This window comes from Ambystoma mexicanum, chromosome 7q, assembly GCF_040938575.1.
Source record: "Ambystoma mexicanum isolate Mex_15411 chromosome 7q, UKY_AmexF1_1, whole genome shotgun sequence".
Taxonomy (NCBI): domain Eukaryota; kingdom Metazoa; phylum Chordata; class Amphibia; order Caudata; family Ambystomatidae; genus Ambystoma; species Ambystoma mexicanum.
Window position 1 is genome coordinate 176,390,649 of NC_090941.1, and position 14,428 is coordinate 176,405,076.

General features: G+C 49.1%; 1 protein-coding gene across 1 annotated transcript in view; it reads right to left on the reverse strand.

The window, feature by feature from the left end:
- Positions 1-14,428, reverse strand: part of IPO5 (importin 5) — a 1,138,249-nt gene that overhangs the window by 932,164 nt on the left and 191,657 nt on the right. The window contains exon 5 of the mRNA XM_069640466.1: positions 13,570-13,666. Within this exon, the coding sequence (XP_069496567.1) occupies positions 13,570-13,666 (97 nt within the window). The remainder of the gene's footprint in view (positions 1-13,569; positions 13,667-14,428) is intronic.

The window sequence follows — 14,428 nt, forward strand, 5'->3', positions numbered from 1 at the left end:
AGAAGGTGCGGGTCCCAAATCTGTCACGGCCACACTGGTGCAACGAGGAACATCCGGCACCAAGACCACCTGAGGTGATTGATGAGTAGCAGAAGCAATGGCAACAGGGGGTTTGGGAGGGGGGGCACAACTAGAGAAACACGCCGTCCCAGGGTAATGAGCACATGTCCCCCATGCTCCCCGGTTGGGGAAACATGCTGGCGAACCTCCGGTACTTGGTGTTCATTGCTGTCGCAAACAGATCATTGTGGGGATTGCCCCATCGTCGGAACAGAAGATGCACTTGGTCCTGTCGAAGCTCCCACTTGTGGCACGAGCGCAGCTCCCTGCCGAGTCAGCGATGTTCTTCACTCCTGGCAGATGTAACAGGATGAAGAACTGCGCTTCTCTGGAGAGTGCTGGGAGAGTGCTAGGGGGGGTTGGGGGTGGGCGAAGAGATCTGGTGCCCTCCTGCTTCCGGATGTACAACATTGTGGTGATGTTGTCTGAAGACCCGTATCACCTTGCCCTTGAGGGACAGAAGGAAAGCCTTGAGGGGCCCAAAACACTGCCCGTAGCTCCAGTATGTGGATATGCAACGACGTCCTCTGGTAGCCACAGGCCTCTTGCATGGAGACTCCCAGTGTGCGTGCCCCATTTCTCCAGGGATGTCCCCATTGTGACAGTGTCCTGATGAGGAGGGGTCTGGAAGTCTGCAGACTCTCCACCACCATCGCTCGATGGAAATCCTCGCTGAGAGATCTTGTCCTCAAAGCTTCCCGATACCTGGATCCAACAGGCGTTGAGGAACTCTTGCAGGGGCCACATCCACAGCCTGCACAGCCAAATGAGGTGGATTCATGACGACATCATGCCGAGAAGGGACTTAAAGACCTCACCCTTGCGATCTTCAGGGTCAACAGCCGGTGTACCTTTCCCAGGTTGGCCGCTAACCTCTCCTCCGGAGACGCCAGGCATGACACTGTCGAGTCGAGACCCCAGAAACAGTGAGTCTTGCCATGGCAAGAAGCAAGACTTTGCATAGTTCACCGAGAACCCCAGCTCAGTCAGCAGCTGGACGGTTTGCACCGTGTGAGCGACGGCGGTCTCTCTATTTCGCTCGGATGAGCCAGTCGTCCAGGTAAACGTGGATCCCTCGGCGAGACACAGCTGCGCCGCCACCTGCGAAAACCCTTGTTGGAGCAGACTTCAATCTGAAGGGAGGGGCCTTGAACTGATAGTGTTGACCTTAACCACGAAGCGCAGAAACTTGGTGTCCCTTGTGAATGGGGATGTTGAAGTAGGCATTCTCCAAGTCCAGCGACGACAGGAAATCCCTTCTTCCAGCTGCCCCAGCACAAGATGAAGGGTGACCATCTGAAAATGATGGTACCTGGTGCAATTGTTCAGACGGCGGTGGTTCAGGATGGGCCTCCAACCGCCAGTAGTCTTAACGAGGAAGTACTGAGTACACTACAGAGCCTCTTTGGGACAAGCTCGTTGGTGCCCTTCTTCAGCATGGCCCGCACCTCCAGCAAAAGCTGAGGGACATGGTTTTCCTGCCCGGCCACGGGTGGTATGCACTTGTTGGAATTGGTGTCCATGGGCAACAGCGTCCAGCATCCAACGGTCATTGGAGATGGATTGTTATGCTCACCTGGTATCCACAGGGATGCCACCCAGCAGGGTTACTCGCTGGTATGCTTCTCAGCTTTGCCCTGATGTGGTCTGCGGGGAAGGTTCTCTGCCTTGTGGTAGAATTAGGCGTGCTCTCCGTCCTGCCTTCTTTGCAGGGGCGCGTTGTCTTTCATGGGCGAGTGCATTCCATTTACTTCACTGACGCCGGCTCGTTTGATGTTGTTCAGGTAGGTCTCACTGCTGTTCTTTAGTTTTGTTGCTATCCTGCATGCCTTTCTTTGCTTAAAATGTCTTTTCTCCCTAAGGTATGCAGAGCTTCAGCGCGGCGAACTGGCTTGGTTGAGCCCCGCCGGTAAATGATGGCGCATTAAGAGCGCTATGATGCGGTAAGTGCTATGCGCAGCGCTGCAAAGTCTTGCCTTTGCTAACCCGTGTTTTCCTTCCTTGTAGATCGCGGTGTTCTTCAACGCGAGTGGAATGTCCGGAGTGGTGCCAGCCAAGAGGCGACCAGCCAGGTAGGGCTTTAGAGCAGTTCGTAATTTGTAAATGTCTCTACAGCTTTCTTTAATGTTGCCTCTATCTTCCTCTTTCAGGTCGGTCTGTCCGGGAGGCATGCAGATTCGAGGAAGCGGTTCTCAGTAGCTGCGAGTGTTTAAAGATGAAGACTGCAGGTAAGGTGCTGCTGCTAATGAGGTTCCTTTTGTCGCCTTGCAGGTTCTGCTTCTCCGAGGTGCGAGGGAATAGCTGGACACGGTGAGCGTCACGTTGCAAACTGCAAAGTAACGCGAAGTTACAAGGAATTGAGCTATGTGGTCTAGTCTTTTGGGTGTGGCAGGCCTGGGACTATTTTACCTGGAGTACTTTACCTAAGACTATTTAAACCACACCCAAACAGCACAACATGCTTTGCGTTATTCTGCTGTGGGAAGCGTAACGCTCACCGTGTCCAGTTCTTTGATGCCAGTTTACCTGAAATCAAGGCCCTGCAGAGAGAGCAAGAACACTCCGAAACTTACCTGGAACAGTATCCAGTCTTCAATCCATCACTGACTTTAGTTCCACTCACCTGGCACCGCATGCATCCTGGAATACCATAACCTGGTAAAGAGGAGAAAGGCCGCATTAGTAAGGATTTACTCGCGTTTCCTCCCGAATGAAGAAAGCCACACAATTCTTACCTTGGTAGTCATCTCCTGGTCAGTATCATTGCTGGAACATTACGGCGTCCTATGCAACATTGAGCAGATGTGGATTTGGCCGATTGGTGTATGACAATGCATTACTTACAGTAAAAGCATTTCTGATGATTGTATCTGCTTAGATTCACATGCTGTGCATAGGTCCGACATCCAGTGGTCACTGCGGAGTATTGCATCTTGTTTTTCGTAGTCGAAAAGGGACGTCGACCGGGCGTGTCTGAAATACTATCCCTATAGTGACGTGTGTTGTACCCACAATCCCTCACGCGTCAAGGTCCCTCTGTTTGTATTTTTCTGCCCTGAGGGAGCCTTCTAGACGTGAGCGAGTACAGAAAAGAGATAAAAGGAAGTCTATGTTCCTTCCAACCGAGCGGGGAGGAAGGGTGGGCGCATGTGAATCTAAGCAGATACAATCATCAGAAATGCTTTTACGGTAAGTAATGCATTGTCTTCTGATGCTTGTTAATCTGCTTAGAATCACATGCTGTGCATAGACTAGCGAGCAGTACCCGGAGTTGGCGGTGGGTTATGAGAAGGAACAGTAGAGAAAAGATGTCTTAGTACTGCCTGACCCACCAGGGAGTCAGATCTCGAGTGTGCATCTAGACAGTAGTGTTTTGTAAAGGTGTGCACAGAACTCCAGGTAGCCGCTTTGCAGATGGATTCAAGGGGAACATTTGCAATGAATGCTATGGACGCCCCCGTGCCTCGAGTAGAGTGTGCTCTAGGCTTAAAGGGCAGTTCTCTCTTAGCAAGAGTATAGCAGAGAGTGATGCATTGAACAATCCATCTAGAAATAGTGGACTTTGAAACTGCATCCCCTTCTCTTCCTGTTGCCACCGAGACGAAGAACTGATTAGTCTTCCTCAGTGGTCTGTTCTTTCCATGTAGAACATGACCGCTCTGCGCACATCTAGTGTATGCAGAGTTTTTTTCTCCCAGGTTGGAAGGATTTTGAAAGAACGTTGGCAGTTCTATAGACTGGTTTACGTGGAATTTCGATATGAACTTCGGAGCAAACCTTGGGTGCGTGCGTAGAACCACCTTATCTCTGTGAACTGTAACGAAGGGGTCTAGAACAGAAAGAGCCTGTAGTTCACTTACCCTCCTGATGGAGGTGATAGCTATTAAAAAAGCAGTCTTAAGAGTGAGGTCTTTAAGAGATGCTATGTGCATGGGTTCGAAAGGTTAGCCCATGAGTCTGGTAAGTACCACGTAAAGGTCCCATCCGGGAGCTGGGTCAGCTATCGGGGGTGTATTCTCTTTATTCCCTCCATGAAGGCCTTTATAAACAGGGATCTTCCACCAGGACACCTTGAGTTGTGAAGTGGTGTATGCAGAAAGTGCCGCTAGGTGGACTTTAATGGAATTGAACACTAGACCTGAATCCAACAAGTGGGTCAGGTATAGAACAATATGTGTGGGAGAGCAGTCAATTGGGTTGATGCCTTCCCCTCTGCACCAGATGACAAATCTCCTCCACTTGCTAGAGTAGCAGTGGCGAGTGTTAGGTTTTCTGGCTTCCCTAAGAATGTCCATACATCTCTGCGGGAGCAGTAGATGTCCGAATTCTATGATCTCAGGAGCCAAGCTGCTAAGTTCATGTTCTGGGGGCATGGATGCAGAGTCCTGCCCTTGTCTTGTGACAGCATGTTGTACGGGCAGGGGAGTTTCACTGGGGGAGATAGAGACATCTCCATCAAGTGAGCGAACCATGGCTGTCGGGCCCACATTGGGGCCACCAGTATCATGGTTACTTGTTCCTGGTGCATCTTGTGCACCACCTTGTTGAGAAGGGGAGTCGGGGGGGGGGGGGGGAAAGTGTAAACAAATTTCCCTGACCATTGCATCGACAGACAGTTCCCCTTGGATTGGTTCTGGGGGTACCTGGAGGCGTAACTTAGGCATTGTGAGTTCTCCAGGGTTGCGAATAGGTCTATTTCTGGGAATCCCCATTGTGTGAAGACATCGAAGACTATGTCTTCGTGTAGTCGCCATTCGTACTCTTCGGGCAGGGGGAAATCTCTGCTGAGTTGGTCTGCCAGCAGATTAAGTTCCCCTGGTACATGTTCTGACAGTAGGAACATGTTTTGTTTGAGAGCCCACTTCCATATATTTTGGGCCAGTTTGGAAAGTCCTGGAGAGTGGGTGCCCCCCTGCTTGTTGATGTAGTACATGGCTGTGGTGCTGTCTGTAAGGACCAACACCGTTTTGCCTTGTAGGTGTTCCTGGAAGGCTTTTAGCGCCTTGAACACAGCTAGTAGCTCCAGTAGATTTATGTGTTTGGATGCTACGTTCGGAGTCCACACTCCGTGAGCAGTCTGATGGGATAGGTGAGCCCCCCATCCTGTTAGGGATGCGTCTGTGGTTAGATTGGCTTCCGCCGCGGGTGTGGCAAAGAGTTTGCCTTTTTCCAGGTTTTCCTTTGTCCACCATCGTAGCGAGAGAACTAAGGCCTGCGAGACCACCACTGGATCGTCCCATAATCCGCTGGCCTGACACCTCTGGCTGTTGAGCCACTCTTGCATAGGGCGCAGGCGAGCGTGAGGTACCAAATAAATACACGACGCCATCATGCCTAGCAAGCGCATTGCTTTGCGTACCGTCACCTCTCGACCGGTCACATATGGAGGGATCTGAAACAGCATGTTTTGGACCCTCTCGTTGGAGGGGAAGACGAGGCCGTCCTTTGTTTGAATTAGAGCCCCTAGGAATTGTGTGATTTGGCTGGGGTCTAGGCTGGACTTTTTTGTTGATGGAGAAGCCCAACTGGAACAAAAGGTCTACAGTCTTTTGGGTATTGGAGAAGCATGTTTCGTAAGAATCCCCTGTTATGAGCCAGTCGTCGAAGTAAGGGTAAACTGGGATGGACAACCTGCGCAGGTGGGCCGCTGCCACTGCCAGTACCTTTGTGAATACCCTTGGTGCTGATGCTATGCCGAAGGGTAGCACTCTGAACTGGTAGTGTTTGCCCTCTATCATAAACCTGAGGTATCTTCTGTGCGCTGGCAACATTAAAATATGAAAGTATGCATCTTTCGTGTCCAATGTTGTCATGTAATCTCCTGTGATAGCAGTGGGATCACTTCCTGTAAGGTCACCATACGAAACTTCTGGGGTTTGATAAACTTGTTCGCTGGGCGCAGATCTAATACAGGGCGCATGGTTAGATCCTTTTTGGGTACAAGGAAGTACACTGAATAAATACCTTCCGTTACCTGAGATAGAGGCACGACCTCTATGGCTCCTTTTTCCAGCAGTAGTTGTACTTCTTGGAGAAGGATGGCAAGGTGTTCCGGTGTCATGCGTCGTCCCCTCGGGGGTCTGTATGTTGGGGAACTGTTGAATTCGATGCAGTATCCGTGGGCTACGGTGGAAAGTACCCAGCGGTATGACGTTATTCCCTCCCATGCTGGAAGAAAGGATGTTATCCGGCCCCTGACCGGTGTTGCATGGGAGGGGACGCGAATCTTCGCGTCACTTGGTGTTGTTGGGGGCTTGGGAGCCTTGGGGGTGGACCCCCGCCCTCTCCCCTTGCCCCTGCGCGGCCCTCTTTGGCTGTACTGCCCACTATTGGTCTGGTAACTGGTGGCAGGGTACTGTTGCTGCTGATTCTGCTTTTGGCGTTGGCCACGAAAAAAGCGTGTGTTGCCATAGCCGCGTCTGGTCGTGGGCTTAGAGATCTGGTCAAGAGTTTTGATAGTATCAAACTCTTTTTTAGCCATTTCCAGAGCCTCATCCACCGCCTTCCCGAAGAGGTTTGCGTCTTCAACGGGTTTATTTATTAAAGACGCCTGTGTCTCCGGTTTGAACCCTGAGTTGCGCAGCCATACATGGCGTTTTAGGAGTATTCCCTGAACCAGGGAACTTCCCGCTGTCTCAGCAGCATCCAGAGAATTCTTTACAATACTCTGGTTGACCTGGGTTCCTTCGCCAATAGTTGAAAGCAGGCGTGTACGTAGTGGTTCCGGCGCTTCTTCGGCGTCCTTGCGCAGTTTGGCCCACTGCGCGTCCGCGTAGCTAGCTAGCAAAGAATTGTTGTTCGCAATTCTTGCCGAAAAGGCAGCCGAGGATGTGACTCTTTTAGCAAGGGCATATAACCTCTTACCCTCCTTGTCAGGTGGTGCCTCACTGGTGGACAGCGGCACCCCTGCCCTCTTCCTTGCATTAGTTACTACAAGGGAATCCGGAATGGAATGTCCCCTTATGCACAGCGGGTCTGAGGGTGAAGGAGTGAAAGTTTTTCAATTCTTGGATTAACCCCTCTGATTAGTGCGGGTGTGGATAGCGAAGGGATGATTCTTCTCTTCACTGAAGCGAGGAGGGGAATGGTCTGGCTGACTGGGGGTTTCTCCTTAATTACTCTTTCCACAAAGTCTATTTCCGGAGAGATCTCCCCAGTGTCCAGTTCGAAATGTGCTGCTGCTCTGCGCAACAGGGCATTGAATGTGGGCTGATCGTCAATGGGAGACGTGTTTCTAACAGGTGAATTGTCTGGAGGATTTAGGTTCAGGACATCAGTGTCCGAATATCCCGATGGGGATTGCCAGGGATGAGAAGGTCCTTCTTCTGGATTTTCTCCAAAGCCTTCTCCTACCATGTCTGGGCTGTCTTCCAGACCTTCCTCTTGGTTCTGGCCTTCATTGACCACAAAATCATCCTCCGCTTCTAAGTATTGTTCCTCACCAGTGAGGTCATACACATTATGGAAGTCTAAGGCTGTGTCCTGCCTCGGGTATTTGGCCCTGGGGTCCTCCCGAGGCCCTTCTCTTGGGAGTGGGAGGGTTCTGGGTGTTCATAAATCTCTCCATTCTCTCCATGCAGAGATGGAGCCTTTCCATGGTTTCATGGGGTACCCCTGAGCGGTCTAGCGAGAGAAAATTAGTGTTTTCTTGCTGAAAACGGCTCGACCTCTCCCACAACGTCGAGGAAAGTGTCCCGTCGCCCTCCGAAAAGCCTTCCGGTGTGCTGGGGGTCCCCCCCCGACTGAAGGGGTAGTCCCTGTTTTTCTTCTGGCTTTTTCGGCGTGTCTTTCGACCTTTGCGTAGCGCTCGACGTGTCTTTCGGCGTACGCTTCTGGGCGTCGGCTACAACGATCCTCGCCAAGCTCTCTAACTCGTTTGTCAGCGGAGGGCTGTGGTTTCGACGTTACGGGTGTCGAACGTTCTACGGCGGCGTGCGCTCTGCTGGTGCGCGCCGGCCGATGGTTTGGGGCGGCGCCCTTATTTGCCGAAAGCCCAGTCGCTGGTTGCGGCTGCGGTTGCGAGAGGGGCTTCGAACCCGAACGGTCCGAGGAGGCCGCAGGTGTAACCTGCGTCTCCTTGGGCGCTGATGCTTTCTTAAGACGAAGAAGAGCTATGGGTTGTGTGTTTATGTGTTGTATCGTGTGCGTCAGTGTCGCCGGGGTGTTCATCCCCATAAGCAGGGCGTGAGCCGAGCCCGTCGGGGCCGGGGACAGACGACGAAGAGCGCGAGCGCTCTTTAGAGGGGTGTACGACTTCCGTAGCGGAGGTCGTGTTATCACGTTCCTCGTCACTGTCGGTGGTAGCAACGGCGGGTGAAGACCCGGCCTTCGACATAGCGTAGGCCACCCACCTCTTGACCCTACGGTCTTTTAGAGTCTTTGGCTTTAGAAGCCGACAAGCCGAGCAACCCTCCTCTACGTGATCGAGGGGCAAGCAGCGGTTACACCGTGAATGCTTGTCCTTCCAAGTAAACTTGCCGTTACAAAGTGGGCAAAACCTAAAGGGTGTCCTCTCCATAGCCGAGGCAATAAAGCGTGATAACTACCCCAAGGGAAAGGAAGGGGAAAAGGAAAGGCATTCTCAGAAAAAGAATCAGATGTCCCACGACCCCACTCTCCCTACTGCATTTGGCCTGCGAGGCCAGGCCACGTGTTCGGCAACGCCGACGGATCTCCTCCGCTCGTCCCCTCCGTCGAAGATCTTGCTCGGCGGAGACAGCTTCACCACTGCGTCGAGGGAGGGATCGATATATTAAATCTTTAAACAGGAAAAAACGACCAAAGGTCGAGGCGATGGAATCTGCAATGTCTCTCGAGGAGCTCCGCGTAAAGGCGACCAGTAGCTGGGCGGAAAAAAACAATGAGGGACCTCGACGCGTGAGGGATTGTGGGTACAACACACGTCACTATAGGGATAGTATTTCAGACACGCCCGGTCGACGTCCCTTTTCGACTACGAAAAACAAGATGCAATACTTCGCAGTGACCACTGGATGTCGGACCTATGCACAGCATGTGATTCTAAGCAGATTAACAATCATCAGAAACTAAGCTACTATACTAAGGCTAGGGTCAAGACAGGAAAGCACATTTCAGTTCCATGGGAGCTAGGAAAGGGTAAGACAGGGCTGTCCATTGTCACCATTATTTTATATCATGGACCTGGAACCAATTGCCCAGTACAGAATATGAAGAGGCTGAGATTGAAATAGATTGAGACAGGCATTATGGACATTGTATGTCAATGACATTCAGAACTCAGGATAATCCAGAACTGTTACTGGAACCATGGAGCTGTTTGCAACATGGTCCAAAATTACAATTAGCGCGGACAAGTCAGCGCTATTTCCGCTAGCAGTATTTTGTGAGAGGACGCAGAATGAGCTGCCAGTATTAGCACTGCGGTAGACAGTGCATACTTTAAGATATCTGGGGATTAATATGTACCATGACCCAGGGGATGAATAGGTGTATAATACATTGCAAGCTCTAGAAGGGATCAAAGGCTTGATGAACTTCTGGGCCAAGCTACACTCGTCTGATGGGTAGAGCGGCTTTATTGAAAATGTTAGTACTGCTGCATTATTTTATAAATGTACCATTTTATATCCCAAGATCCTTGTTTAAGACGATGGAGTTTGTAGAGGTTTCCTATGGAAGTGAGGGAGGAACAGGAAAGCACTGAGCCTTGGGAGTAAAGGTGTGGGATAGAGCCATACTATTGATGGGGCCGTCTGATCCAATCTTAACACAGCTACCTTTGGTCTCGAAAGTGCCACGTCTGCGCATGCAAAGACAGCAGTCCGGAAGTACTGGGAGGCTTTGGGGGTGGCCACGGTAGACAATCTGCTAGACAACGTATACATACCCTTTGTAGAACAGACAGGCATTCACCCAGGTCAATACATGATACATAGCATATTGAAATCTGAGATCACACGCACATGGCGTGGATATAGTGAGTTAATAGTGAAGCACAACATAGTAGATGTGTGATAACAAAAGGCTGACATACCATATCGCGAATATATGATCTCTTGCTGTCGAACAGGTGTGTCCCTCCTCAGGTTACAAAAGACAAATGGGAAGAGGACACTGGTGTGGCTTTTATTGTGGCTCAATGGAAGGAGATCTTGAGATATCACAAGAAAGTGTCCCTGAATGAGAGATTACAGTTGATACAGTTGCAGGTAACAGCATATATAAAACACAAACGAATCTCGCAGTTCCCAGGGGCGAGTGAACGAGATGCAAATCAGCTGCTGCAGGGATGCCGCATATGTTCTGTGCTTGCCCAGTGTTGGGAGAATTCTCTTATAAGGCTAATTTCCCAAACCTAGCGAGTCCCCCAGCAGCTTTGCTGGATTTTTGGGGTTTGTTATTTTCTCCTGCTAAGAGCGAGACTCTTTTCCTCCCACTCTTAGGCATGATTTGAGGTATGTCTGACTGTGCGCTTATGGGCTGTGGGGTTTTTTACTCTATAGGGTATCGTTTGTGTGTTACACAGCAACCTCGGTGCAGTAACACAGGGGTGTCATAGTGACCCCCCCAAACAGACTCCATACCCATACACCATTGACTTTACTAACAGAACCAGTACAAACCATCATATTGTGGAAGTACTGCAAGAGGTTCATTCGATTGTTCCTGGGTCTGTTTCCAAGGGGGCACTGTCCAGTCCCCCCCTTGTCGAGTTTCTGGCTGGTGGCAGTGGTTACCACGCAAAATATTCCACCTGAATATCTCCTATGGGATTTTCCCATTGATTTTAAACCCACTTTTTGGTGCAAAGTTAAAGATACCGCCGGTTTATTTATTTAATATAAAATCACTGGTTGGGTCTTTTTGCCAGAACTCTTTTCTAAAATGGCGTTTGTGTCGTCTAACTCCAACCAAGGTCGGGCCCTTAGTTGCACTTTTTTGGCGGGCTTCTCCACAGAAGCCCTCCAACTGGTGCCACTCTGGGTTCCACAGGATGTGTGGGTGGGTGGTGAATGGGCACCCTGGACTGCGTTGCCTTAGCAACTCAAGTCGCACTGTTCTGATTGGCCCAGGGGTGAGCCGCCCGGCTCACCATTTAGCATGTATGAGTGACAGCTAGGCTGTTTTTTTTCTGCATAAAAGCAGGGCTTTTGGGACTGGAACTTCAGAAGTCGCCATAGGACCTAAGAAATCCGAAGAGGGGAGAAGCTGAGCCATCTGCAACGACACCACTGGTGGAGCCCTGCTGCAACAACCTCACCACTTTCCCGACGAGATTATCTTCTGCTGAAAGTCTTCTTCCTCTGAGCTGGTGGGATCAACCAGTTCGCCATTTTCGCCTTCCAGGACGTCTCTTGGTCGAATCGCCCGTGCCAAGCACCCCGGCGGCCAGATAGTCAAGCTTCACCACTGACCACGAAAAAAAAGAACGCACCTTTTAACCGACAAACTCCGCGGCTGGTCTCTTCCCTGGGCAGTGCAACGACTCCAAGTTTCCTCCTCGACGAGATCCTCTTCTCCTGGTCGAAACCACGAACTGCACCCGCTGCCAAGAGCAACCACCACTGCTGGAGCTTCCTCAACTTTAAAGTTACTGTCTTCCACCTGTCCTACCTTTCTACGGTTTGCTAAAGGCGACCCTTAAATCCTTGGCTTTCCAACTGGGTTGGCCCCCAGACCTTCTCACTTTACCTTCTGAATCAACCCAACCTCTTTTGAACTTTTTTACAAAGACTTGAATGCATTTCTAAACTGATATTGGGCACATTTCACCTTGCTCCATTTAAAGTGGGCCTGGCCTATGAACTTTCGCTCTACAGTAGACACTGCCTTCGCTAACTTGTTTTGGTCTTATAAAAGTGTTGGGAACCTTTTTATTTTTATGACCTGCCTTTTTCTCTCCCTTTTACTTAATTATTGGAGTGCCATCCAAGTTACGCGCTCACATCTTTTTTGACAAATAGTGGTGTTTTGACTTAGACTTGTCTAATAATTCTTAAAGGAAGTGTGTATACTTCTGACTGTTTGAACTTGCTTTGATTTATAGTGCTAGTGTATTTCTTTAAGTGTGTGTTAATTATATACTTTTTATACAAAGCTCTGGTCAGTGGTTACTTGCTCTGTGTTTTTAGCCCTATTGTGTATCCTCTATATACTGCCCTACTCTTCTTGAGAGGAGTCTGACTGCTCAGCCACAGCTACGAGGTAAATCTGGGTGGTACAGACTGCTACCAATTGGGTTTACTGCCTACTCCTGTAGTCTTAATCTTCTTGCAGTGTTCCCCAAGGAAACTGCACAGGATTCTGCCTAACACCCAGTTGCAGGGGAATATTAGCAGGAGCTATTGAATAGACTGCATAGGGGAGGGGTGTAACTGGATGCGCTCAACCCAGAGGCATGCTTGCTGCGCCGCTTTCCGCGCCCGAAGGGGAGGAAGCACAAACAAAGATTTGGCATGCATCCTGGCCAAACCAAGGATTGCCATGGCTTGGAAATCACCAAAAGGCCCCAAAAGTGAAGAATGTTGGAGACACATGCATAGGTAGGGAAGGGCAGAAACGGAGCTTGCAGGTTGGGAAGCATTACTACAAACTCTGTTCAATGAAGGGGATATAGGTGAAATTGAGTAATCCCTGATCAAAGTGGCTGGCAAGCTAAACGCCGCTATGCAACACCTAGTATTTAGTTGGCAGCAGACAGACCCGGAGGGGACCGGGGTGGAAGCAAGGGAATGTTTATAGTTAGTTAAATTAATGTTTGGCTTGAATACAGCATTGATGAGACAATATGTACTGATGTTATGTAAATTTTAATGCCGATACATGCACAAAAATCAATAAAAATTGTTCATATTATTTACAACATGTATATTAAAATCACATACTTCTGAAGTGGCGCTCAAACTTACTTCTATCCTACCCAAAGATCGTAAACTGCCATATTTATAGTGTACATTTCAGTGTGCTCCAAGTGGTAGGTAACCCATTCCTCGTTTTAATCTGTATAATACAGCTTTTAAAGTGATTTTACAAAAGCGTTCAGCGTTTTACTCCTTTCCTGCATATTAGTGTATTTTTGCCAATGTATCGACTTCTGTTCCTTTAACTACCTCACCCCAGGCCTACCTCCTAGGTCTAAGCCCACTAACTAGCCACCCTAGAAAGTTTGAGCAAGACTAGAGTGAAACTGATTGCACCACTCGATTGCACCATAGATTTGTCTCTCAAAACTGCTTGCCAAAGCAGGTCCTGAATAATCTGCTTAACATTGCCACAGAAGAAACAATTTCTGCTACATCCATGAACAGACTTAACATTGTGTTAAATTAACTACCCTGCTCAGTCACTGCCAACACTAAGCAAGAGAAAACTTGATACGTCACCCAACTGGGTCAGGACTATAAACCCATAGAAAAGGTCTGAAAAACTACGTCAATAGGGTTTACTAAACCAATAAACGATTATTATGGAGTTTCTGAAAAGAAAGATTATGGCACAAAGGGATTATCTGGCATGAAGGTCAATTACCGTTGGGTTTTCTTGATCTTGCATACATTGCACCAGCATTCTTTTAATGACATCCATATAATGTTGCTGTTGGTTTCCAAATATGCCGGGAAAGTTCCTGAAAGAAATACAAGTGTTCACTATAGCAAGTACAAAGACCATGGCATAGCTGAAACCTACCTGCAACAAGGATTCAGATAGGTGAGATATTCATATTAACAGCAAGCATCCATGTGGAAAATGACAATATAGAAGTTTGATGTGTAGGTCTAGACACTACAGTGGGGGGGCGGGGGGGGGGGGGGGGGGGGGATCTGCTGACCAATTCTAAAGCATTGCCTAAACAATTTTCGGGATGTTTTGCTGTCCCTTTTATAGAAGCCCTAAAAATGTCTGTCCCTTGCCTCCACAACCTCAAACATTTGCTACAAAGAGGTCTCATCCAAAAAAACAAAGCGACGTCTACTTGAGTCCACTTGCCACTACAATCTCTTCATTATAGGACCCGACTGACTTCTAGAACAGAGGCCCTTTTAAGCAGCTGGTTTTGGCACATTTTCTTTTTGAAGAGTAAATGGGTGGCAGCTGTTAATTTAGCTTGGGGTTCACCTGGGGTGCAAGACTATTCAAATTAGGAACCTAATGGCCAATTTTGTAGACCTTGAGGTACGTCCTGCTAGTTAATTTTGTTTGAAACTTCCCTTTGTTCGGAGGGGAACAATGAGGTGGACTAACAGCAGCTGTGCAAACATGGTCTCACTGAGCCTAGACCTGGAGCCTCTATAATGGTTATGGGTGTATGCTATATATTATTCACCATAATTGTATATCTGATGCTTGTATCTGCTTAGATTCACATGCTGTGCATAGGCCGACATCT